The sequence below is a fragment of the Cynocephalus volans genome, chromosome 6, assembly GCF_027409185.1.
Source record: "Cynocephalus volans isolate mCynVol1 chromosome 6, mCynVol1.pri, whole genome shotgun sequence".
NCBI lineage: Eukaryota > Metazoa > Chordata > Mammalia > Dermoptera > Cynocephalidae > Cynocephalus > Cynocephalus volans.
Window position 1 is genome coordinate 97819261 of NC_084465.1, and position 25280 is coordinate 97844540.

At 52.9% G+C, this 25280-nt stretch overlaps 2 protein-coding genes across 2 annotated transcripts; both read left to right on the forward strand.

Annotated features, from left to right (window-relative positions):
• Nucleotides 1-13578: 13578 nt before the first annotated feature.
• PRSS33 (serine protease 33) lies at nucleotides 13579-16183 on the forward strand. The gene is made up of 6 exons (XM_063101216.1): nucleotides 13579-13624; nucleotides 14024-14050; nucleotides 14181-14343; nucleotides 14472-14743; nucleotides 14966-15135; nucleotides 15344-16183. The coding sequence occupies exons 1-6, from the start codon at nucleotides 13579-13581 to the stop codon at nucleotides 15500-15502; spliced, it is 837 nt and encodes a 278-aa protein (XP_062957286.1). The 3' UTR covers nucleotides 15503-16183.
• Nucleotides 16184-20363: 4180 nt separating this feature from the next.
• ELOB (elongin B) lies at nucleotides 20364-24956 on the forward strand. Its single transcript, XM_063100777.1, has 4 exons — nucleotides 20364-20447; nucleotides 20557-20691; nucleotides 21922-22027; nucleotides 24787-24956. The coding sequence occupies exons 1-4, from the start codon at nucleotides 20445-20447 to the stop codon at nucleotides 24897-24899; spliced, it is 357 nt and encodes a 118-aa protein (XP_062956847.1). The 5' UTR covers nucleotides 20364-20444; the 3' UTR covers nucleotides 24900-24956.
• Nucleotides 24957-25280: the final 324 nt, after the last annotated feature.

The window sequence follows — 25280 nt, forward strand, 5'->3', positions numbered from 1 at the left end:
GGATGTTTAAATCCTGCACAGTTCAAGGAAAGGACTGGCCCTTGACCAGCTCCTGAAAAATAACCTCTGAACCCTTAGACTATCCCGCCTGAAATGAGCATCTTTGCATACCCGAAGAATTGTGCCACTCTGGGTTTATACCAACAGTGTGATTTATGGTGGGGACCTTGGGCCACACTGTATCAGTGTGACCTTGGGAGAGGCTGGAGATTGAGTAGCTGAAGTCATCCCTGTGGACACTCTAGCCTATGCAACCAAACCCCAATGAACTTCTGCTGATTTTACTCCAAATCCTTTTGCTGTTATAAGCCATAACTATGAGGATAATGAATTTTCTGAGTTCTTCAAGTCTTTCTAGTGAATCACTGAGCCTAAAGGTGGCCTTGGGGACATCCAACATGTTGGCATCAGAAGTTGGAGTCAGGAGCCGGCCCGTGGCTCACTCAGTGGTGATAATAACACCAAGGCCATGGGTTCGGATCCCATATAGGGATGGCCGGTTAGCTCGCTGGGTGAGCGTGGTGCTGACAACACCAAGTCAAGGGTTCAGATCCCCTTACCGGTCATCTTTTAAAAAAAAAAAAAAAAAGGAAGTGGGAGTCAACCCTGAGTGGAACAACCCTGAGTCACTGAAACAAGGCAAAAGCAAGGTTTAAGAAAAAGAAAGAATAAAAGAACTGGGATTGATGAACCTTTGATTCCTGGGTGGCTACCCAGTCACCACAGGATAACACAGAACGTGGGGTCTTATAGAGCAGGGCACCTCCCTCCGATGGGGAGCTCGTGCATGGTATTCAGAATAGTTCCTGTCCCCTACAGGAGTCTCTTCTGTCTACTCTGGGTACGAGGGCAGTCGTGTGCAGGTGTAAATTCCAATAGCCCCCCGAGAACCTCCATAGGTGTGAAGGTCCATGAGGTCCCTATGTGTGTGCCCCTTCAGCCTGAGCAGCTAGGATGCGTGGAGTAGCCTGTGTGCATCTGCATTAAAGCAGGCAAGAGACCCTGCTGGGTCAAGGTGCACCCATGACATGGACGGCAGTCGAGCAGAGATGCCATGATCCTTCACACATCCCTCCTGCAGCCTCGGAGGCACAAAATGCTGACAAGAGCTGTCCTGTCTCCCAACAGAGACACAGAGACTGCGGATGGCTCTGGGACAGATCGCCAGTGGGATGGCCCCACACATAGCTGCCCAGTAGAGTACTTTGTACAGATGCTTGTAGCCCCAGGAGGCTACAAATGAGTCTTGACAGAAATAAACACTTCCCTTGGACTGTTCTTTGCACACCTAGTGGTATATTTGCACTTGTATATATCACTATACCACCAATTAAATATTCGGTGATCCAATACTAATGCAGTATTTGTTTTGTTTCGTTTTTTTTAAAAAAGATGACTGGTAAGGGGATCTTACACCCTTGACTTGGTGTTGTCAGCACCATGCTCTCCCAAGTGAGCTAACTGGCCATCCCTATATAGGGATCCGAACCCATGGCCTTGGTGTTATCAGCACCACACTCTCCCAAGTGAGCCACGGGCCAGCCCCTTCTAATGCAGTATTTGGATCACCGAATTCCATTTCAGTTTTCTTGAGAAGGTGTAGTAAATATCTCTGTAATTCTCAGTCATTTGTTGTGCAAAATAAACTGTATTGCACCATGACCATATTGCAATGTGGTGTGACACTGGCAGTGCTGGCTAAATTCAACTACCTGGTGTAAATAAGCCATATGGCAATACTGATATTGCTGATCAAATGTACTGAGAGGTTGAGTTAAAGCCTCCTCAGGATGTAATACTAGCAGAAAATGCCTGGCCTGAGGAAGGACTGGATCCAGTCAACCATCAGCTAATTTCAGCATTAAGTAGTTCTGCACAAGCTGTATAAATAGCTGTATATCTATGGGGGTATCCAAGTGTGAGCTAACAGTATAATGCCTGTCAAACTGAGAAGGCATCCTGATGCCAAAGAACGAAACAGGCAACTCCATGTGGTTTACAAGGAGATGATGATGATGATGATGATGATGATTGAGGTGGTTGCTCTCAGAGATCGGGCAGAATAACCATCCATCTGAGTGCTGTGCAGCTGCTTTCTCTGCACCTCAGAGGCTGGAGAGTTGAGGATTACAAGGGACTTAGAGACAAAAGTGGAGCTGTGCCAAAGAGAGAAAGGCTGTGAAGTGCAAGATTCCAGGCACTCTGCAGCCTCCTACTGCTTATCTTTGGGGTTGCCAGTGTTACTCCCTTTATCTTCCAAGCATAGCATTCTGTTCCTGTACCTCCCACAGTTGCTAAGCGACTTGTGCAGGGGGAAAATTGTAGCTATTGAAGCCACAGCCCTAAAGGCCATAGGATGGAGTGAGTTCTGGCCAGCATTCCCACAGGGGGAACCAATAATGAAATTAGTACAAAGTAGGGCTGGCCAGTTAGCTTAGCTGGTGAGAGTGTGGTGCTGAAGACACCACGGTCCAGGGTTCAATTGCTGTACCTTCCAGCCACAGAGATAGAGACAGAGACAGAGAGAGAGAGCAAGTGAGCAAGTTACTACAAAATATAAAATTGTATGCATCCCTGTACCTGCCAGCCACCAAAAAACAAAGAAAGAAAAAAGCATGCAATGGCTTTATAGTACAAATTAGTTGCTTCATTAAGTCTCTGCCTGCCCCACACACTAGCTCCTCCAAATGTTAGACATATTTATATTGATACACTTGCTGAACCTGTTATATAAATACTATATACGAAGAGTCTGACTCCTGGTAAAGGTCCAATGTGTGCTTTTTCAGGCCTGAGCATAGGTAACTACAAGGCTTTACCTGGGGTGTTCAAAGCCTCATGGGAAGAAGCTGTCCCCACACCAGATGTGGGCACAGCCAATGCACTGTGGTCTCTGAAGGGAGCTGTGGTCAAGGTCTCAGGCCCCCCTGGCTGGTCATGCTCTTATTCCCATTGGTAGCCTTGATGTCCTGTATCTCTTTATCTGAGGCCTTGAGCCAAGGTCCTCTTGAGGTCCCTCTGCTGAGGCCTCCTCATGGAGGGAGGAGAAGGAACCCTTCAAGTCACCTTCTTCACTCTGTCCCCAGGATTTTTGTGGATGCCCTATGTGACTGGAGTCGATGTGGCTGGTTCCAAGAGCCAGCAGGCGAGTCCACTGCCCCTTTCCAAGGCTGAGGGGCTGGGGACATCCCAGTGGAGCTGGATGGGGGCAGCATGGATGGTGGTGGGCAGAGGGAACAAATTCTGAGACAACAGGCAGGTCACAGCCTGGAGTGAGGCTCTGTGGGGGTTGGGAAGAGCCCAGGTCACATTGCCACTGCTGGGGACATATCTGGAAGAGTGGGGACTGAAGAGGCTTTTGGGGACACATCTGGAAGGGTGGGGACCGAAGAGAGGAGCCGATCAGAAGGAGGGTGGAGCCAGAGCACACCAGGGTGGGTATGAGGGGAGGGGGGTGGGCTGCCTCATGGAGACCCTGGCGCCCAGGAGGAGGCGGAGGCCTGGGGGTGGGGATGGGGAGGGTGTATTAGTCCGTTTTTGTTGCTTATAACAAAATACATGGAACTGGGTGATTTATAAAGAAAACAAAATTTATTGCTTACAGTTTCTGAGGCTGGGAAGTCCAATATCCATCTGGTGGTGGTGACAGTGACCCAGGGGTCTCACATTGCCAAACGGTGGAAGCAGAGAGAGCAAGACAGACTCTCCTCTTCTTTTAAAGCCCTCAGAACCACGCCCCTGACCACCATTTTAAATCAATTCACTACTGCACGGTCCTACAACCCAATCACCTCTTCAAGGCTCCACCTTTCAATTACCATAATAGGATTTCCCACCCGCTTAACAGTCACAGTGGGGGCCAAGTTTCTAATACATAAAACTTGGAGATAATTCAATTGAGTTTGGGGGGACATAATTCAATCCACTACAGAGCAAGAAGGGGAAGCAGGGTCAGACCCAGGGCAGGGAATCCCAGGGGTAGAGGGAGGATCAGAGCCCAGAGAAGTGAGTTCTTGCCATGCAGAGCTCTCTGCAGGATGCCGCAGGGCTACCCCCAGGCAGTGGGAGACAGACGCTACTGTCCTGATGTCTAGTTAACTGATGCCAAGTGTGACGGCTGTGAGGACCCCAGAGAGAATGGGCTCTGGCAGTGGTGTTGAAGCTGCATCATCTGATGGATGGTAGGAGACCCCTGAACAGAGAAGGTAGGAAGGGGTCACAGGCAGAGGGAACAGCATGTGCAAGGGCCCTGAGGCAGGGAAGAAGCTGGGCCTTTCCACAGTGACATCAGGTGAAATGGTGAGCCGGCATCGGTGAGGTGCCAGGCTCTGCTGTGAGAGCCATGCCCGTGTTCACTGTTTGTTCCCCAGCGTTGCGGCTCCTGGAGTCCTGACTCCACCTCCTGCCTGCTGGCAGGTGGCCTGGCCCAGCTGCCCAATGCCCTGAGCCTCGTCTCCGTCTCTGAGCTGGGACGATAAGAGATTCTCCTCCAGCAGCGGTGGGCAAGGCTCACTTAGCTGAGGGCCCAGAGAGACAGCAGGGGCTGCCTAAGCAGACAGTGCCAGCATCCCGCCCCTTTCCTGCTGGGGAAACCAAGGCACAGAGCGCTTAAGTTGTGATCCTCAACCCCCAGTTGCACCCCGGCACAGCTCCTGGGCTCCCAAGCAGCCAAGGTGAGGCTTGCGTGGGGGACGTGGGCCTTCTAGAGCTGAGCCCACCGGTCCCTCACCACTGACGGTGATGCTCAGCCTAGAGCCCCACATCACCATGGAGCAGGAGGTGCAACAGCCTCTACTGCAGGAGACACAGCCAGCCACTGGCTGCCCCAGGACAGCACCTGAGTGCAGCCTCAGTCACTGCCACATGACCCACCGTCACCTGTGTTGCAAGGCCTTCGGAGTCGGGGACCCACCTGCTCCACCCCCATCCTCATCCCTGGCATCTCCTTACTGCCCCCTGGTGCCCTCTCCCTGCAGCATGACTGGGGGTCCTGCTGTGGGATCTCGGACACCTGCTGCCTGCCACCCATCCTGGGTGGGGGCCACTGCTTTGAGCCCCAGCATCATCCTCTGCGAGTCCTGGATCTTGATAGTGACCCATGCCTGGAAAACACCCCAGGACCACCACCCCCACTCTCCCGCTACAACCCTGCTCCTCCCTGGGGCTCTCATGGCCCAGCTGCAAGTTGGGCAGGACCACGAGGGCCTGAGCCGTTGTGATGATGGAGCAGCTGAAGGAGCAGTTAGCACCCAGGAGGTGCTGCCCTTCTCCCTTCTTGTTGCTGTTCCGTAGCTCACCTGCCTACACTTCTGTCTGATTAAAGGACGGAACTTGGCGATCACTGTCTCTGTGACCCCTGGATGTCCCTTACCCACCAGCCCTTATCTTGGCAATTGAGTTGATTAGATACAAGAAGTCGTTCCTAGAAAAATGCTGGAGTTCACCGGTCAGAGCAGGTGGCAGAGGGTTTCCCAGGACCTGTCTCTCCTTCCCCAGAGTCAGAGGTTTCAAAGAGGAACTGAGGCATGGCACCAGTATCCTGGAGCCCTCTGCAGGATAAAGGCTTGCCCGGTACCCTTCTCTGTTCCAGCTGCAGGGGTCACCCTCTCACCTGCCCCCGCCTTTCTCCTCCCAGCTTGCATGCAGAACCTTAGAGCCAAGCACAGAGGTGCTGGGGAGGAGGCTCCTGTGCAGCCAAGGGTGGGTGGGGACCCTCGTGAGGCAGGCCCATGGCCCTCCTACAGAGACCAACTTGAATGTGAGTCCCATCTCGGGGCTGCCTGGGCTCTCAAGGATCCAGGTTTGGGGGCTCCATCAGCACCAGCGGTGGGAGCACTCCCCCACTGCCATGTTGTTCTGCTTTTCTCCAGCAGCCGCAGCCCAGCCTCCCCTCCCAGGCCTGGGCCCAGGCGATGGAGACTGGCCCCCAGACCAGACACCCATCCTGTACCCACAAGCTCTGAGCCTTAATGGGGGTCCTGACCATGACCAGACCTTGGCTGGAGGGCTCCTCATGGGGAAGCTGGAGGCACCTGGTGCTGCAGCTTCAAGTCGTCAGCCCACCCACCTCCCCACCTCGGGCTTCTTACCTGCCCCTCCAGCAGTCGCTTGGGTCCCACTGCAGTTGCCTCTTCCCAACACGGTCCTGTGTGGCCACAGGAGCATGGATTTCCCAGCACCCTAACTTCCAGCATAAAAAGGTGCCCCCCATCAGCAGCTCTGACTGAGGTTGGTCTTGTAGCTGCACCCACTGGACAGTGTGTCCTCCTGCCACCTTCCCAGGACCTGCTGCAGAATGTGACCCTGGGCAGGGTGCCAGGCTGAGCCATCTATGAGAAACAGTAAGCCTGTGCCCTGTCCTTTGCCTGCCTGCAGCCTCTTCACCATCTGGAAAAGCCCAGGGGTGGAGGGAGAGTCCAGGCAGGGGAGCATGGGGAGGGTTGCGGGATGAGGGGCTCCTGGCCTCTCTGCTGACAACCTTGTAGGCTGTTGGGCCCCGGGCTTGGGCTGAGTGTGCCAGCCCTGCCCTGTGAGGCCATTCCCCCAAGTCACAGAGAGGAAACCAGGTCAGGGAGGTGACGGGACTGCCCAGTCACCCAGCTCACAAGGGACCTGTGTCCACCTCTCACTGCAGGATGACCTGTCCAGGCCCAAACTCGGCCAGCCTCAGGCCCCTGAGTGGTGGGGTTTTCCTCATCTCCCCTTCTCCTATGGGATCTCCTGCATCCTCACAAGTTCTGCTCCCACGATTCTCTCTCCCCAGGAGCCACAGCCTGGGTTGGCCCCATCTTCACCTTCCCAGAACATCCGTAGTCTGATTCCAAGCAGATTCGTCACCACCCTGGTGTCCCATATGTCATCTGAGTATGCTGCCTGCTAAGCACTTGGCCCTGGGTTCTGCCTCCAACCAGGACTGCTCTGCCTTGGTGGCCCTCTGAGGTTGCCTGTCATGGGTCCTCCTCCAGTGTCATGCAGAGTAGCCTCTGGTGGCCCTGGACCTGTGTGACAGACTCATCCACAGGAACACCTTGCCGCCCACCTTGGCCCATGTCACCCATAAGGCCATGCTCAGCAACCTAGAAGGACTCCCACATGGTACCACAGTGTGTCCCCTCCCAGCTCTCTCCCACATCTTTTTCTTTCTCTCTTTCTTTCTTTCCTTCTTTCTTTTCTTTTCTTTCTTTCTTTCTTTCCTTTCTCTCTCTCTCTCTCTCCCTCCCTCCCTCCTTCCTTCTTTCCTTCTTTTCCTTTCTCTCTCTCTCTTTTCTTTTCTTTCTTTCTTTCTTTCTTTCTTTTTCCCCCCCTCCCAGACTGACTCAGGTGACCTCTGGTATGTTAGATCAGCATGGTGGGGTACGGGCAAGTACTGTCTGCTGCAGTGTCAGCGCACACACTAACCAGATCCTGAACTGACTCATGCTCCTCCTACCTCCTCCTGCTGTCAGGTGCGCCTGGGGGCTGGGAAAGGACATGGTCCTGGACTGGTACCACAGACAGAGGACTGGGCACTGCCACACTGAGGCACACCTGGGCCAGAGGTGTGGGAGGGGGTGCATCTTACTCCACATTTGTCAGACTGTGCTCTTTGGCCACTGGGGGTAGTCAATCAAGTTATTTTGTTTTCATCATTGGCATTTCTGTGGGGATGGAGACTTTGCAAACGAATCCCCTACAGAACTAGTGTGAGTGAAGGCAAGGAGATGCATTAGAGAAATAAAGGGTGAGGATGACTGGAATGAGGAACTCCAACACCACAAGCCCTTCTTTCTCAACTCAGAAAGTTCCGGGATTTCAGGCCAGTGTGACCAGAGAGAATTTCTCTCCCTCCTCCAGTGTGAAAACCCAGGGAGGAATTCTGATTGGCCAGGTTCGGGTCATGTGTTGCCTCCTGACCAATCACTGTGACCTAGGGGACATGATGGTATGATGGCCCCAGTCTGGGTTATTTTTCCACTCCTGAGGCTGGGGGGAGGTCTGGCACCAGAAAAAGGTGGGGCTGATCCAGCTATGGCTCTGAAAAGGATGTTTATGAGCCAGGTAACCTCATAATGACATTTTGCCAGGGGGCCATTTTCACAGTGGGATTCAAGAGTGAAGTTCAAGGGAGAACAACCAGACATAACATCAATGAGAAAATGGGGGACTTAGGCAACACTACACACCAACTGGACCTGGCAGGCATATATAGAACACTCCACCCAACAGCAACAGAATACACATTCTTCTCAAATGCACATGGCACATTCTTCATAACAGATCACATATTAGGCCACAAAACAAGACTTAACAAATTTAAGATTGATATCATATCAACTATCTTTTCTGACCACAGTGAATAAAACTAGAAATCACTAACTAGGAAAATGGGAAAATTCACAAATATGTGGAAATTAAACAAGACACTCTTGAGCAACCAATGGGTCAAAGAAGAAACCACAAGGGAAATTACAAAATAGCTTGAGACAGAGGAAAATGAAAACATAACATACCAAAACTTATGGGATGCAGCAAAAACAATACTAAGATGGAAGTTTATAGGGGTAAATACCTATATTTAAAAGGAAGCAATATCTCAATCAACAACCTAACTTCACACTAGAAAAAACTAGTGTTTTCAAGAAACTAGAAAAAAAACAAACTCAACCTAAAATTAGCAGGAGGGAAATAACAAAGCAGAAATAAACAAAATGACAAACAGAAAAACAGTACAAAAAATCAACAAAGCAAAAAGTTGTTTTTTTAAAAGATTAACAAAATTGACAGGCCCTTAGCTAGATTAACTAAGAAAAAGAGAGAGAAGAAACAAATAAATGAAAAGACATTGTTCATGAATTGGAACACATATTGTTAAAATGTCCATACCACCTGCAGTGGATTGAATTATGTCCCCCCAAAACTTCCCAAGTTTTATGTGTTAGAAACTTAGCCTGCACTGTGACTATTAAAAAGGTGGGAAATCCTATTATGGTAATTGAAAGGTGGAGCCTTGAAGAGGTGATTGGATTGTAGCACCATGCAGTAGTGAATGGATTAAAAATGGTGGTCATGGGCATGGTTCTGAGGGCTTTAAAAGAATAGGAGAGTGTGTCTTTTTGTCTCTGCTCTCTCTGCTTCCACCATCTTGCAATGTGAGACCCCTGGGTCACTGTTGCCACCACCAGATGGACTTTGGACTTAACCAGCCTCAGAAACTGTAAGCAATAAATTTTGTTTTCTTATAAATTACCCAGTTCCACATATTTTGTTATAAGCAACACAAAACAGACTAATACACCACCCAAAGCAATCTCCAGATTCAGTGCAATATCTATCAAAATCCCAATGGCATTTTTGAAGATAGAAAAAAAATTCTAAAGTTCATACAGATCAAAGAACCCCAAGTAGCCAAAACCATCATGAGAAAAAAGAACATAGCTGGAGGTCTCAAACTTCCAAATCTCAAAACATATTACAAAGCTACAATAATCCAAATAGTATGGTATTGGCACAAAGCCAGAAATATAGAACAATGGAACAGAATAGAGAGCCCAGATATAAACCCTCACGTATATATAGTCAAATGATCTTCAACAAGGGCACCAAGACTACACAGTGAGGAACGTACAGTCTCTTCAAAATGGTGCTGGGAAAGCTGGATATTGATATGCAGAAGAATGAAGATGGACTCTTATCTTACACCATCTACAAAAATTAACTTAAAATGGAGTAAAAGCCCAAATGTAAGACTTGAAACTATAAAACTCTTAGAAAAAAAATCCTAGGAAGGGCCAGCCCGTGGCTCACTTGGGAGAGTGTGGTGCTGATAACACCAAGCCCACAGGTTCGGATCCCTGTATAAGGATGGCCAGTTAGCTCACTTAGGAGAGCATGGTGCTGACAACACCAAGTCAAGGGTTAAGATCCCCTTACTGGTCATCTTTAAAAAAAAAAATGGGGAAAGGACATTTCTCCAAAGAAAATATAGAAATGGACAACAAGTACATGAAAAGATGCTTAGCATTACTAGTCATCATGGAAAAGCAAATCCAAACCACAATGAGATATCACCTCACACCCAGTAGGATAGTCACTATCAAAAACAACAGAAAATTAGAAGTGTGGGTGAGGATATGGAGAAATCAGAGCCGTTGTACACTGTTGGGATTGTAAAATGGTGCAGCTGCTATTGAAAATAGTATGGAGGCTCCTCAAAAAGTTAAAAATAGAATTACCATATGATCCAGCCATCTATTTATGAGTATATATCCCAAGGAATTGAAAATAGGATCCCGAAGAGATACTGGCACACTCATGTTCATTGCAGCGTTATTTACAATAGCCAAGATACGGAAACAACCTAAAGAAAACGTGGTATATGGTGGGATGGTATTCAGCCTTGAAAAAGAAGGAAATCCTTTGATATGCTACCACATGCATGAGCCTTGAGGACATTGTGCTAAGTGAAATAAGCCAATTACAGAAAGATAAATACACACCATTCCACGTATATGAATTATCTAAAGTAATCAAACTCATAGAAACAGAAATAGAGTGATGGTTGCCAGGGGTTGGGGGAAAAGGGAGACAAGTAGTTGTTTTTCAATGAATAGACAGTTTCAGTCATACAAGATAAGAATGTTCTAGAGATCTATTGGAAAACAATGTGCATATAGTTAATGATACTGTAATGTCCACTTAAAAATTATTAAGAGAGTACATTTGTGTTTTTAACACAATAAATTTTTTTTAAAAAGTGAGGCTGAAGCGGAGGTGAGCCTGGCAGGGGCTCTGTGCCTCAGTTTCTCAGTATGGGGACTAAGACAGGGATTGTGTTTGGGAGCTCTTTTCTGCTTCCCCCAAGGCTTGAATGGGTTTTTTTTTTGTTGTTGTTGTTTTTGTTTTTTTTTAATGACTGGTAAGGGGATCTTAACCCTTGACTTGGTGTTGTCAGCACCATGCTCACCCAGTGAGCTAACCAGCCATCCCTATATGGGATCTAAACCTGTGGCCTTGGTGTTATCAGCACTGCACTCTCCCAAGTGAGGCATGGATCAGCCCATTGAATGTTCATTATTCAACCAGTAATGGACCCTCCCCCCAATAAGACCAATTTCTCAGTAAGAATCCATTTCCCTAATTGATGCCCTTAGGTATCCTCATGTCTTCTCTCTTCACACCAAATTGCAACATGCAGAGACCCAGCTCCTCTGCTGAATCGGGGTCCAGCCTCCCAGCCAGCTCCCCTCGCAAGATGTGGCCCAGGTCTCCAGGGATGGCTGTGTGTTCTGAGGGCCCCTGTCACCCTCATTTCTGTTACTCCCACCAGCTCTCCAGCTGCCTCCAACTCTGCACCAAGGGGAACACTGCCCACCTGGCCCTGCCTCCTCCAGCAAGCCCTCTAAGGGCAGCCAAACCTGGGGAACGAAAGATTCAAGAGGCTCGGAGAGGAAGGGAGTGCTTGTCTTTTATTCTTGTCTCACTTTGATAGTGTTTACTGTGTACCACCAGGCACCTTTCTGCCCGTAGAAAGCCATGTGAACTGAATTTCTGTGTCCCTTCAATATTCATATATGTGACTGTATTTGCCTTTATGGAAGTAATCAAGGCCAAATGAGGTCCTAACTGTGGGGCCCTGAGTCGATAGGATTAGTGTCCTTTTAATAAGAGACAGAAGGGCTGGCCGGATAGCTCAGTTGCTTAGAGTGTGGTGTTATGACACCATGGTCCAGGGTTTGGATCCTCATACCAGCTAGCCACCAAAAAAACAAAAAGAAGAGACAAGAGCTCAATCTCTCTCCTGTCCTTGAGCACACAAAGGAGAGGCCATATGAGCACACAGCGAGATGGAGTCCACCTAACGAGCCAAGAAAAGCGGCCTCAGAATGGACCTACCTTGCTGGCACCTTGATCTTGGACTTCCCAGCCTCCAGGACCATGAGATATAAATTTTTGTTGTTTAAGCCACCCAGTCTGTGGTACATATGTTCCTCAATTTACAGTGGGATTATGTCCCGTTAAACTCTTAAGTTGAAAATACCAAGTCGAAAATGCATTTAATGCACCTAACCTACCAAACAACATAGCTCTCAATCTAGACTATCTTAAATGAGCTCAGAACAGTTACATTAGTCTACAGTAGGGTAAAATCATCTAACACAAAGCCTATTTCATAATAAAGTCTTGAGTATCTCATGATTTATTGAATACTGTATACTGAACCAAAATTATGACGGTTTTGCACCATCTTGTGTAAAGCCAAAAAATTGTAAGTCGAACCAGCATTAAGTCGGGGATGGTCTATACTTTGTAATGGCAGCCCAAGCTGACTAATACAGGGACACAGACCCAGACCCTGCTTTGTGGAGAGGTGACAGATGCCAAACCTCCAACACATGTCAAATCACAACTGTGACATGGCCGTAATGGAGGCATGGCCCAGCAGGGAGATCCCCTAGGGAGAAGGTGACAGAGCAGAGGGCTGAGGTACAGGAGCTGTTAACTGGACAGAGAAGGCTCGGGAGCCTTCCGGGCAGCAAGTGGGTGCTGTGTGTGAACCTGAGAGGGCACTAAGGGGCCCTGGCACCATGCGGGCCCCAGCCTTCCACTGGCCCCAAGACAAGGGCAGTCCCCGTTCACTGTCCCCAGTATCTCCTTGCCTCCTAGACCAGCAGCCTTCCTCTGTCCTGGCCACCTCAAACTGAAGAGTGGACAGTATCCCAAGGTCAAGCCTGCTCCTGCCTCTGGCCAAGCAAGGTGTGCTGCCAGCTTTGAACCAGTTGTTCCCCACTTTGAGCTCACCCAGACCCAGGATCAGGAGGGAGCCAGGCCTGGGGTCAGGGCTCTCTGTGTGGGGCCACTTGGCCTAGCCCGAGCTGGGATTTCCAGACAGAACAATGGAGCTTAGAGGCCCCAGCGACCAGGCACTGCAAGCAGCCAGAATCAGATCCAGGGATGAGCTGCCAGGATCCTGCGGAGCTTCCCCCACTAACCGCAGGCCCCCCTCCCTGACCTGCCCCTGCCCACCCCCAGATCTCGGCACCTTGCCCCAAGCCAGTCTTCCTCTGAGAAACCCAAGTGTCCCTTTCCTGCCATCTCTAAAGCACTGCTCAAAACATCTTTGTTTGAGGCTGGCTAGTCAGGTGAAGCCACAGCCCCACCTTGGCCCAGTTAATTATCCCCTGGGCCTCCGCCCCCTCCTGGCCATTTAAGCCCCCAGGCCCTCCCTCAGCTCCGGTCCGCAGAGAGGGCACAAGGCTGAGGTGAGAGCAGGGCAAGGGCTGCTGTTGGGCCACAGAGATGGAGAATGGAGTGGGAGCGGGCTCCAGGGCTCCTCCTGAGACCTGGGACCCCCAATCTCTCAGTGGGGGTGGGCTGCATACTTGGTCAGATATGGACATCTGGGGCCTGGCCAGAAGAAAGGGGATAGCGCCTGGGCCACAGGGGTAGGTCCAGGACCAACCAGGAGCTGAGGCCAGACAGAATGGCCTTGGGGGCTGGTGTCCCTGGGCTAGGATGCTCCTTTCTTCTCCCTGCTGGCTCCAGACTATTGTCCAAACCCTGGGCAGTTCCACCCTTACCCAGCCCAGCCCTGAAGACAGAATGAGGGGGGCTTCCTGCCTTGGGGTCCTGCTCCTGCTGGTGCTCGGTGAGTGGGGGACAGGGGCTGGAGATATTGGTCACAGGGACCTTGGCTCCCAGGTCTCCCATCTCACCCCTCTCTGAGCCTGTTCCCCTAGAGCATTTTCCAGTTCTAATCTTGAATCCAAGGGTTCAGGTCCTCTCTGCCACCGACCTTGGGGTCTCCAACCCCGATGTTCTCATCTGTGAAATGGGCATAAGTCTGTGAAATGGCCAGAGTGCTCTAGGGAGGGTTAAATCGAGTAACTCGTTGCACAAAAGCCTGGCACGAGGTCAGTGCGACAAATACTTCCCACCCTCCTTCCTAATCTCTGATCTTGCCCCCACCATCCGTTATCTGACACCAAATCCATAATAATCCAGTAACACCCCCCCCCCCCCCCCCCCCGCCACCTTCCTCCTCCAGGAGCTACTGGGACACAGAAGTCTGCAGGTAAGGAAGCATCAGAGTCCGCACGAGCCGGCCCCCTCGGACCTTGGCCTTGAGTCTCCCACCCGCCGGCCCCTGCCTCCCAGGCTCCCTGTCCCCAGCCAGCCTTCGCCCACCCTTTGTTCTCTCGCAGCCTGCGGACAGCCCCGCGTGTCCAGTCGGATCGTGGGGGGCCGGGACGCCCGGGACGGAGAGTGGCCGTGGCAGGCGAGCGTCCAGCACCGCGGGGCGCACGTGTGCGGAGGGTCACTCATCGCTCCGCAGTGGGTGCTAACAGCGGCGCACTGCTTCCCCAGGTCAGCGCGCACCGAGGGCCCCGCGGGGGCGTGTGAAAGCAGGCCCGCGCAGGAGAGGGGCGCCTCCCGCAGAAGCGCGGGGGCTGGGCGGGACCCGCGGGGTAAGCGGCCCCGCCCGTGTCGCGCAGGCGAGCGCTGGCGTCCGAGTTCCGCGTGCGCCTGGGGGCGCTGCGCTTGAGTCCTGACTCGCCCCGCGCGCTCTCTGCGCCCGTGCGCCGCGTGCTGCGGCCCCGGGACTACTCCGAGGACAGCGCCCGCGGCGACCTGGCGCTGCTGCAGCTGCGCCGCCCGGTGCCCCTGGGTGCCCGCGTCCAGCCCGTCTGCCTGCCCGCGCCCGGCGCCTGGCCGCCGCCTGGCACCCCATGCTGGGTCACCGGCTGGGGCAGCCTCCGCCCGGGAGGTGAGGCACGGGGGCGGGGCCCGGGGCAGGAGCGGGTGGGGCTAGCCGTCTCCTCCTCCATCTGACTGCGAATACTAGCTCCCCACTGTCCCAGTCCAGGACTCAGCGCCACTTCTAGGGACCCAAACCTCTTCCCAGTCAGACTAGGGAGTCCCGGCCTGGCAGGCAGGACTCTCAGGCTCAGCTTTGCCCCCTAACCCTTGCTTCATGCCTTTCTCCCAGTGCCACTCCCAGAGTGGCGACCCCTGCAGGGAGTGAGGGTGCTGCTGATGGACTCGCGCGCCTGTGACCGCCTCTACCACGTGGGCGCTGGCGTGCCCCAGGCCGAGCGCATAGTGCTGCCGGGGAACCTGTGTGCCGGCTTCCTCCAGGGCGGCAAGGACGCCTGCCAGGTGTGTGCCCCACCCACCACCCCCAACTTCTGGAGTCCAGCCCCTGTGCCCAGCACCCCGCCTCCCTAGAATCCAAGACCCAGGTGACACCACCTCCAGGCTCAGTATCCAGGCCCCCAACCCAGAGGTACCCCCCAGGGGGCTGGATCCAGGAAACATCTCTCAAGTCCTCAGAGAGCTGAGACCTAAGCTCGCCTTTGTCCTGCAGGGTGACTCTGGGGGACCCCTGACCTGCGTGCAATCCGGGCGGTGGATCCTGGTGGGTGTGGTGAGCTGGGGCAAAGGCTGTGCCCTGCCCAACCGTCTGGGTGTCTACACCAACGTGGCCACTTACAGCCGCTGGATTCAGGTTTGCCTCAGCCTCTGATGCTGGTCAGTGATGCTGACCTGGAGCCAGGTGCTGGGGACCCACACATTCCCCCCTCTTCCTCTCCCCTTCTGACTGGAGGCTGAGAGGCCTAACAGAGCTGAGGGGCCATTCATCCACCATCTGTCCATCCTCCCATCTGTCCATCTCTCTGCCTCTTCTCCTCCTTGGAGCTCACCAAATCTGAGACCGCCAACCCTCACCCACAGATCTTTCATGTGTCCAGGGGGATCGCACTCCCTCTTTCCCCTCCTGGCTTTACCCTCCTCAGCTCTGGCCAGGGCTGGGTGTGGGGCACCCCAGAGATGGGCAAGCCAGCTGGTGCCCTGCCTAGCCTGTGTGTCTCCCTTTTCCTGGAGGAAGTCAGATTGGACGGATGAGAGGGGTTTGATACCAGAGAGATTCTCCATTGCTGGTTTTGAAGAGGGGTGGGGAGCGAACCGTGAGCAGCCCCTAGGAGCTGAAAACAGCTTCTGGCTGATGGCCAGTAGGAAAACAGAAACCTCAGACCTACAACCACAAGGAAGTGGATTCCGCCAACACCTTGGAGGAGCTTGGAAGCTAATTTTTCCCCACCCTCCAGATAAGAGCCCTGCCCAGCCAATTCCTGATTTCAGCCTGGTGAGAGCCTAAGCAGAGCACCTAGTGAGCCACCTAGACTTCTGACCTGCAGAGTTGTGATCAAATAAATTTGTGCCGTTTTAAGCTGAATATTTGTGGTATTCGTTACACAGCAATAAAGACTAATATAGATTTTGCCCCACTGTGATGGAGACATCCCAGGGGCAAGGGTGGGCTGGCCACCACAGCTGGCCTTCCGACACTCCAAGAGGCCTGGGAGTCTGGGTACCTGGTGTCATGCCCTAGGCCCAGGAGGGGTTGGGAACCTCCTCGGCCCATTCCTGGAGTGGCAGCAAGCAACATGCTGGGCAAGTGGCAGTTCTTCTCAGCCCAGTGCTGCTGCGCCCCATCTGCTAGTAAGGCCAGCTGGGGGCAGGGACGACTGGCCCTGCCAGCCTCCAACCCCTTCCCTGCAGGCCTGACCTGCCAGGTGACAGGCTGGGAGACTGTGGGGCCAGGAAGGGAACTCCTGGTGTTGGTAGGGAGGAGGGTGGGCCTGGGAACTCCAGAGGACACAGAGCACTGGGCTCCCCTTGCCAGGCAGGCATTTCCCAGCTGCCCATCTGCCACACTTGTGCTGCAACCAGAAGGCCCAGCCTCTCATGTGAGTCCTGACTTCGGTCTGTTTCTCCACCTGTAATCTGAACTGACGCCTACCTTGTCAAGGTTCCTGGGACAGCCAAGATGATGGGATGGCTAAGATGATCGTTGCTCTGTCCATGAGCATGTGCACAGTGTCAGGCACGTATCTGCTCTCAGCTGATCTCAGAACACCCTGGAGGCAGATGCTTATCTCATCTCACGGATGGTAACATAGGCCCAGAGAGGTTAAATGACATGCCAAAAGGCCCACAGGTGGTGGGTTGTAGAGCCTGATTTGAACCTGGGCAACTGACTCAAATTCCACTCTTAACAGTTAGTCACTTCCCTCCCAGAGATGAAAGCAGTTGTAGATCACTCCACAAACAAAAGGCATGTTACTAATTAGGGGGTCATTGATAATTGCTATTTATTAATTGGAGCTATAAAAAAAATAAAATAAAAAGTAGACAGGAGGAAAAGACCTGCCAAGCAGAGTCCCTATGAGATTAAAGCTTAGTCCATGAGGCTGGGAAAGGGTCCCCGTGGTGAGGGTTGGGAGGCTGAGGTATACCTCTAGCAAAGGGCGCAAAGGGCCCAGGAGGAGGTCGTCTTGGGCAGGGAAGCGAGAGGAGCCAGCCAGCTGGCTCACCCTCCATCTTGAGACTCCCATTCCTTCTGTCACGGCCCTTAAGGAAGGAGGAAGGGACCCCATGAGACCACAGATCCAAGGGCAGGTAAGGGACCCAGGCTAGGCCAGTGAGTGGCCCTGCTCTCCCCAAATCGCACTGCAAGAGGTATCATTTCACTGAATGACACACCAAAGCCTGCAGTCACCTCCTGCAGAAAACCCACCATGGAATGTGCAGAGACCCCTCTCTGGGGGAAGACTCACGCTGAATCCAGGTGATTACTGACAGGAGAGGTAGGCGCCATTTCCCTGCCTGGGTCAGGGTGCTGTGTGGAATGCTCTTTGGGCACCAGCTCATTAACACTCCGAAATGCCCATGCTTATACCCACTTCATGGATGGGAAAACTGAGGTGGAGGCTCAGTGCCTCCCAAGGTGTAAGATGGGGCTTGAACCCAGGTGATCTCTCTGGGAGACAGGAACAATCCTCAGAGGGATGGTGACTCCAGGGGACCCCTGGTTCCTGGTGGACATCCTGAGATGGGGCATCAGCTGAGGAAGCCCCAAACCAGGTGTCTACACGCTGGTCTCCACTGACAGAGCCAAGATTCAGAACATGTGCCCAGACTGCAGCTGGGCCAGAACATCACACTATGGAGAGAAAGCCCTTCCTGCTCCCACACCCGGCCACTCCATCTTCACCTGCCTCATCGGAGAGGCCTGCTGAGCTGCTCTTAGAAAGGCCTTGACACACCCTCTGTCTACACATCCCCTCCCCCAAGCAGCACCGGATCTAAAGTCGCCAACTCTTTGTACATAAAGATGCTGAGATTAAGAGGGAAACCTTCAGCCTGGCCAAGAACTCTTCCTGTCAGTTACCTGTCCACTGCCTCCTGACTCAGATGATGCAACAGAGAGAGGTCCAGCAGAGGCTGGGATGGCTGTGGACCCTGGCAGCCAGTATGAAGCCAGGGGTAGGGGCTGCACTGAGGCCCTGTGGAGTATACTGTAAAGCAAATATATTTTCACAGGGCCTAGTTTCTTGTACTTTCAGGTTTATATGTACTTCTTAAAAGTACATATAAAATGTTGACCTTGAAAAACCAGGAAATTTTCCCCAGGCTATAGTCTCTGTAGTAAGATAAAGAATTGTAACACAGCAAGGTTGCTGGTTCAAAGACAGACAAGTTACTGATTGATACGTAAAGATTCTGGAAGAATGCTGTGGGAGAAGGAATGTTTGCTAAGATCAAGCTTTTGTTGGTGGATCACTTAAATTGCCTTATGGAATGTCACTTTGCTTGTTTTACTGAATGTTACCAGCATATATTGTTAAACTATAACCCCACCTATGTTCTCTTCCTGTAACTTCCTGGCCTGGAGAATAAATGCAGGAAGAGAACCCCAATTTGTGGTTAATTTCCCAAATGAAAGGAATGCCTCTCTCAAGGGTTCTGGGAGATTAACCGCTTCAGGGCTTCTCACTGCTCAGAAGAGATGGGCTTTGAGTAATCCTTTGCGGCTCCATCACCGAGGGGAAAAGGGGTGACAAATCTGTGGGAAGCAAAGCAACAAGGCCCAATAAGAGAAGTCACATGAGGGGACTGGACCTTCAGAGGGCTCCCAGGAGTAAGAGGCTACACGTCAACAGTCTGGGGTATTGAATAAGCAAGCTGACAAAGTCCTTGCTTTTCTGGGGAAGCCAGCAGGGCTCGCACCTCTTTTGCCTACTTCCTCCCCCCTTCTCCCTCCCTTTGAGGTCTGACCTTTGATTGAACCCAGGACCCTGGAAGCTTTGTAAATGAGAAATTTATGTTCTTATTTTGTTGATAGTAGTTAGCTATGAATCTTCAAACGCGTGGCAGCTGAAAATGTTTTGTTCTATAAATAGCTTGGTAGCAGATATAACTGATTTAATCAATACAATTTGTTATTTTCACTGGCTTATAAAAAGGAACCTAAAATAAACTAAGAGGCCTTGCAGGTCAGCAGCCTGCAAAAGTCCTTCTGATCCTATAAAATAGATCGTGTCTTTCTCACCATCTCCCATCGGGGTACTACTGGTCGACAACACAAAAGTAAAAATAACTACCCTTACAGCTCAGGAAACATCTCCCGAGTGAGAGTGCTAAAACTTGGTGAGGCGCTACACACCTCCCAAACCGTTATTCTTCCATCTTAAACGGGAGGAAACTGGGCCTTGATGAGGTTACCGGCCCAAAGCCGCAGTCAGCACCGGAACAAGCATCTGAGCCCAGGCAGCAGCATCTTCACATTCTGCCCACTCTCAATAACCCTCAAATCGCAGCCCCAACAACTGCATAGCCTTTTGGCGTCCAGGGCCACCCACCGGCTCGGGTCACGCCCAGCAAGAACCCAGCTGAGGCTGTCCCTCTCCCTCGCTCTAGTGTAACTGCAGTTTGGGGCCACGCAGGACCGTGCCCAACGCCCAAGCTGGAGCGCCTTGGCTGCTGACGGAAGGAGCGGCCAGCCAGGAAAGTGGAATCTACAGGCCCTCCCGGAGTGCGTGTCCCCAGGCAGGTTCCTGGGGGGGCCGCCACCAACTTCGGCCGGGCCGCCTCTCCCGTCCCAGAAAGTTGGCCCGGCCCACGCCCGAAGCCCGACGGCCGCGTCCCGGGGCCCTCACAGACCACACAGCCTTTACGACTCCGCTCCAACAACCCTGACACCCTAACCTGGGCGGCGAATGGGGGGCGTTCCCCAGTACTGTGGCCAGAAAGCCCAAAATTAAAAACCTCCCCCACGGCGCCGACGCGCACCATCCCCTCACCCTCCCCGGGACACAAGGCACTCCAGGCTTCGCCCCGGCCGCACCCGAGATGGCGCTTCCTGGTCCCTCTCGCGCTCGGCCCCTGCCCCACTCCCACCACCTCGACCACCTCGCGATGGGTACGGCCCGCGCCCCGACGCCGAAATAGCGACCGCCCCCCAGCTCGCAGCCACCCGCCTTCGGACCCCTCAAGATGGTGACGGCCGGGCGGGCCGGGGCGGGGCCGCGGGCGCGGGGCATGCCGGGTCGCGCGCGCGGGCTGCCGGGAGCGGGGCGGAGCGCGGCCGCGCCGGCGCGTCGAGGGCAGAGGCAGCAGCCGCGATGGTGAGCGGGCGAGGGGGGAGGGGCGGCGGGCCGGGCCGGGGGCGGCGGGGGGCGGCGGGCCGCGCGGGGGGATCGGGGCTCCGCGCTGACGCCGGCCCGCCGCCCCCAGGACGTGTTCCTCATGATCCGGCGCCACAAGACCACCATCTTCACGGACGCCAAGGAGTCGAGCACCGTGTTCGAGCTGAAGCGCATAGTTGAGGGCATTCTCAAGCGGCCGCCCGACGAGCAGCGGCTGTACAAGGTGAGGGCCCCCGCGGGCGGGCGGCGGGGCCCGGCGTGGGGCGCGACGGCGGCGCGTCCTCGACGTACACAGCGGCCGGCGGCCCGGTCCGAGCCGCGGGCTGGGGCATCCGTTGGGCGGGTGAAGCACGAGCGGCGCTCGGGACGCGGGAGGCCGCGTCCGGGGTGGGTTTTTAAGTCGCGTGCCAGGCCCTGGGCGCAGAGGAGCACCGTGGTAGCTAACCTCTGCAACGGTCCCGCCCACGACCCGCTGGCTCTGGACAGCCCAGTTCTGCAGTTAGGGAAACTGATACTCGGCGGGGTCATCACTTAACCAGCCGAAGGTCATTGGCAGAGCCCTGATTTGAACCGCGATGCCCTTAATCCCCATCTTACTCTACAGGCCCATCAGAATCACGCTGCCTTCCAGACACTACTGCGGGTGAGGGGTGGGGGACTCAATTAATGCAAGAAATGGAGGGTGTCAAGATAAATCAGGTTCCACCAGTTCTTCTGCAAGCGGCTGTTTATTACCTCAACCTCCTGATGTTCTAGAAGTCCCCCCTTTCCCCTTACAAACCAGTTGCAATTGTTCAGTAACGATGGCTTGGGGTTTGGGGTTCTTCATTGGGGAGCCACATGCATCAACCCCTGATTTCATGTCTGGCAGCAGCATGAGGTCGTCACCTAAGTGCATCGATCTGATTCTACTTTTTGCTCTAGGCTCAGAGCCTCAGCTTCCTTGGTTTCTAAAGGCCTTTTCTCCCTAATACCTACTGAGGCTTCCCTGATAACGATGGCCCTTCCTGCTGCCTTTGCATGCCCCTGTGCCACATACTGTATTTAGTGCTTTCTGTGCCTCCTTAGCTCATTGAAACCTTCTGGCTGCCCTATGAGTTGGGAATTCCAGTGATTGCCATTTAACGGATTAGGGAACTTGTCCAAGGTGGCAGAGCTGGGATTCAAACCAAGGACTGCTTTTCTCCACACGAGGTCAGTGGCTCTGAAATTAGATTTGCCTGGAGAGTTTGGAAAAATCAGATTCCAGAGCCCCACCCAGGGAGCTTATGATTTAGAAATTCTTCGATGTAGCCCTGGAATCTCTGTGTTTGATATTCTCTAGGGTGGTCCTGGGCCATACTTGGGACTGTTTGTCTTCCCTCCTCTGAATTCCAGTGTAGCTGCTGGCCAGAGAGGTCTTTGGGACTTGTCCCTCCTGGTGCCTTTCCCATTACCCTGTCTCTCTCCTTAGGATGACCAGCTCCTGGATGACAGCAAGACACTGGGCGAATGTGGCTTCACCAGCCAAACAGCACGGCCACAGGCTCCAGCCACGGTGGGGCTGGCCTTCCGAGCAGGTGAGAGTGGCCTGGGCTATGTGGCAGCCAGGTGGGGTGGGAATAGCTAAAGAAAAGGATCTTCAGAGAACCTGCGGTAGCTCCTCCAAGCCTGCAAGGCAGTGTCTTTCCAGTCCACAAAGGGCAGGCAATATCCTCTGATAGTGTATTTGTTTCTCCATAAAAAAAAGCAAGCAAATGAGGTGCTTGTAGAAATTGAAGCCTGTTTCATAAAGGATTCAAAGATCCCAAGTCACAATTAGCTTACATTTACAGAGGACTTACTGAGCACCTGACCCTGCACTCCATGTGTTACTTACTTTGTCCCATCTAACCCTCTCAGTAGCCATTTTGCAGACAAGGACACTGAGGCTTGCTGGCAGTCACATGGAGAGCCACAGTTGAGTTGCAGGCTGCTGGGCCCTTGCTGGAGCTGGACATTGTGCCATGCTCTGTCTGTGCAGAACATCACTTTATCCCCTAGCATTTCTGTGTAGTCGAGATTTGGATTGTGCCAGTTCTAAGGATGAGAAACATGAACCTGGGGAAGTAGGTCACTTGCTGGGACTGCCAAATCCAGGATTCAGATCCAGAGCCTGTGCTGTCAGCCACACCACACCCCTGCCCAAGTTGTAGAAACCTGAGGGGTGGGAAGTGGTTTGCTTCCCTCCAATGTATCTCCCTCCACCCAAGAAAAAGGAAGGGGAGATTTTAAATTTTATTCGTTGTCCGCGGAACTTAAACAGGGGTCGTAAAGCTGCGCTTTCATAGCTGTGGACCCAGGGTGTGTGGATGGCTGGGGAAACTTGGATACTTACAAGGAATTATTTTTCTGCCTTCTTGTAAGAGAACGTAGCAAGGGCAGAGGAGGAAGGGTACCGTCCTAGCTAAACTTTTTAATTCTATAAGGATAACTGGACTAGGCCTCGGCCTCAGCAACTGTGTCCTGGGGCCAGCCACTTCACATTCCTGCCACTCCCACCCTTGCATTCCCTTCTCCGTAAAGAGTGTGATAGGACCAGCCTCATAGTAAGGCAGGCACTGCAGGTTCAGTCTGCTGCAAGTGCTAAGCAGACGGGAATTTAAGGGCCTTCTGCCTGCAGTGACGCTGAGAAGCAGGTGCAGGGCTGGTGCAGACATTGTACAGGTCAGGCTTTACACAGTGGTGCCCTTCTGAGGTGGGCAGGTGAGGGCTGAAAGCACATCTGGTCTGCTTCCTAAGCTGAGGCTGGGCTGCATTCTCTTACAAGTAGTATCCCTTTCTCTAATTCGAACAAAGGCACCCTAGAAGTTTGCTGTGACTTGGAAGATGTTGGTAGACCCACTTTGCTGCTGATGAAAAAGTCAAGGCTAAGGGAGGTGACTTGTTTTTCCCTACAGCCCCCATATGGCATCGAACATGGTGGTAACCCTAGACCCTCGGTTGCATTATCCCTCAGGCAGGTAACGGCGGTCTTGATGGGCAGCTCTTTGCTGCCCAACAGATTGCTTTACTTGCAAAGATGCACTTCTGGGTGCAGGTGCACCAATCAGCACATAGGGTCCTGTACCTTGGCTAGGTACTCCACCCTCCACCATTCAGTGCCCATGCAGGATGAGACACAGACCTCTCTCCCTCCCCAAAACCAGGTGCTCAGTTAGGGAGATAAGATAACAGCGTCCAGAATAATCTCCAAAGAATGAGAGAGGTGGTGAAGATAGGAGTTGTCACTACAGACTTATGGCTTGGACAATGAAGTAGATTAAGCTGGGTCAGGTTTCTTAATCTCAACATTGTTAGCGTCGGGGGGGCCAGGTGACTCTGGGTGGCTGACTCTGGGTGGCGCTGTCCTGTGCCCAGCAGGTTGTTAGCAGCGTTCTTGGCCTCTGGCCATTAGATACCGGCTGCAGCCCGTCCCCCAACAGCCCCCCCAGTCGTGACAATCAAAACTGTCTCCAGACTTGCCAACTTTCTCTAGGGGGCCTCATCAGTTGAAAATCCCGAGCCAAGAGAAGTCTTATGTGGGATAAAGCACATGAAAAAAGTTGTGGGGTTCATGTGCTCTGTGCTGAGGTGACAGTGGCAACAGGATGGGAAAGGCCTCTCTGCCTTCCTGGAGCCATTGTTCTAGTGGGAAAGCAGCTGGTCAAAAGAAAAGAGGGAAATTCTGGCCAGTGGTACATGCTGCCATAGCAGGATGTTGAGACACAACTTTGTAGGTGGGGAAGGTTTCTCTAAGGTGGAGATGTTTGAATTGAACCCTGAATGCCCAGCAGCAGCCAGCCATTCTGAGTGGCAGATGTTGGGGCAGCAAATATAAAGGCCTGAGGCAGGAAAGAGCTGGTGTGAGAACAAAGGAGCAAGTCTTGAGAACACAGTAGAGGATTGGAGAGACATGATGGTGAAGACTTGAGATTTTATTCAGAGTGTGATGGGAAGCCATTGAAAGGTTTTAAGCAGGGGAGTAGAGTCTAGTTTGATTTAGTCGCTGGCTGCTTGGAGATGTGTAAAGGAAATGATGAGACAGGCAGATCGTGGGTGAAGGGTGGCAGTGGCTGTGAAGACAGGGTAGATGGATGCCAGCGACCATGGTCAGGTTGGGCCTGTAGGTGTGGGAGACATTCCAGTGGGGCCAGTTAGGCCCTTGTATGTAGGGAGATCAGGACTATGGATGAGACTCATTGCAGGGGCAGGTGTTTGCACAGAGGTTCCCCAAAGCTATAGGTTATCCCAGGTAAAGTCAAGCCCCAGCTGGGGCAAGAGTTGTGGACCCCCCTTCAGTTCTGTCCCTCCCCCACAGATGATGCCTTTGAGGCCCTGCGCATCGAGCCCTTCTCCAGCCCACCCGAGCTGCCTGACGTGATGAAGCCACAAGACTCAGGAAGCAGCGCCAATGAACAGGCTGTGCAGTGAAGGCCTCCTACCCACCCCTGAGACCCATTCCCCCCAATAAAAGGGATTTGGACATCTGCCTGGCTGCTGCTTCTTTCTCAGTGCCCTCATGCATACCAGGACTCCTACTGTCCTGTCTTCCAGACCCTAGGGGTTGGGACTGCCCTGAGCCACTCTCACCAGCTCGTCCCAGCAGGCAGGCAGAAGAGTTCAGGCTTTGTTCCTTCAAGGTGTCCCCTTCCCCCACCAGCATGCCTACTCAAAAGGACTCCTATTCCTGCCCCAAGTCGTCTGGGCTAAGGGGCAAAAGCATAAGCTGGAGCCAGTGTCCTGGTTTGAGAGCAGAGTCGCTGAGAGTACCGCACCCTAAAGCTGCCCCCACAGCTCTCAGGAGATCCTGGC

Coding starts and splice junctions, on each gene's coding strand:
- PRSS33 (XM_063101216.1), top strand. CDS start 13,579: ATGAGGGGGGCTTCCTGCCTTGGGGTCCTGCTCCTGCTGGTGCTCG. Junction 13,625..14,023: donor CCTGCTCCTGCTGGTGCTCG/GTGAGTGGGGGA, acceptor TTCCTCCTCCAG/GAGCTACTGGGACACAGAAG. Junction 14,051..14,180: donor TGGGACACAGAAGTCTGCAG/GTAAGGAAGCAT, acceptor GTTCTCTCGCAG/CCTGCGGACAGCCCCGCGTG.
- ELOB (XM_063100777.1), top strand. Junction 20,692..21,921: donor ACGAGCAGCGGCTGTACAAG/GTGAGGGCCCCC, acceptor CTCTCTCCTTAG/GATGACCAGCTCCTGGATGA. Junction 22,028..24,786: donor GGGGCTGGCCTTCCGAGCAG/GTGAGAGTGGCC, acceptor CCTCCCCCACAG/ATGATGCCTTTGAGGCCCTG.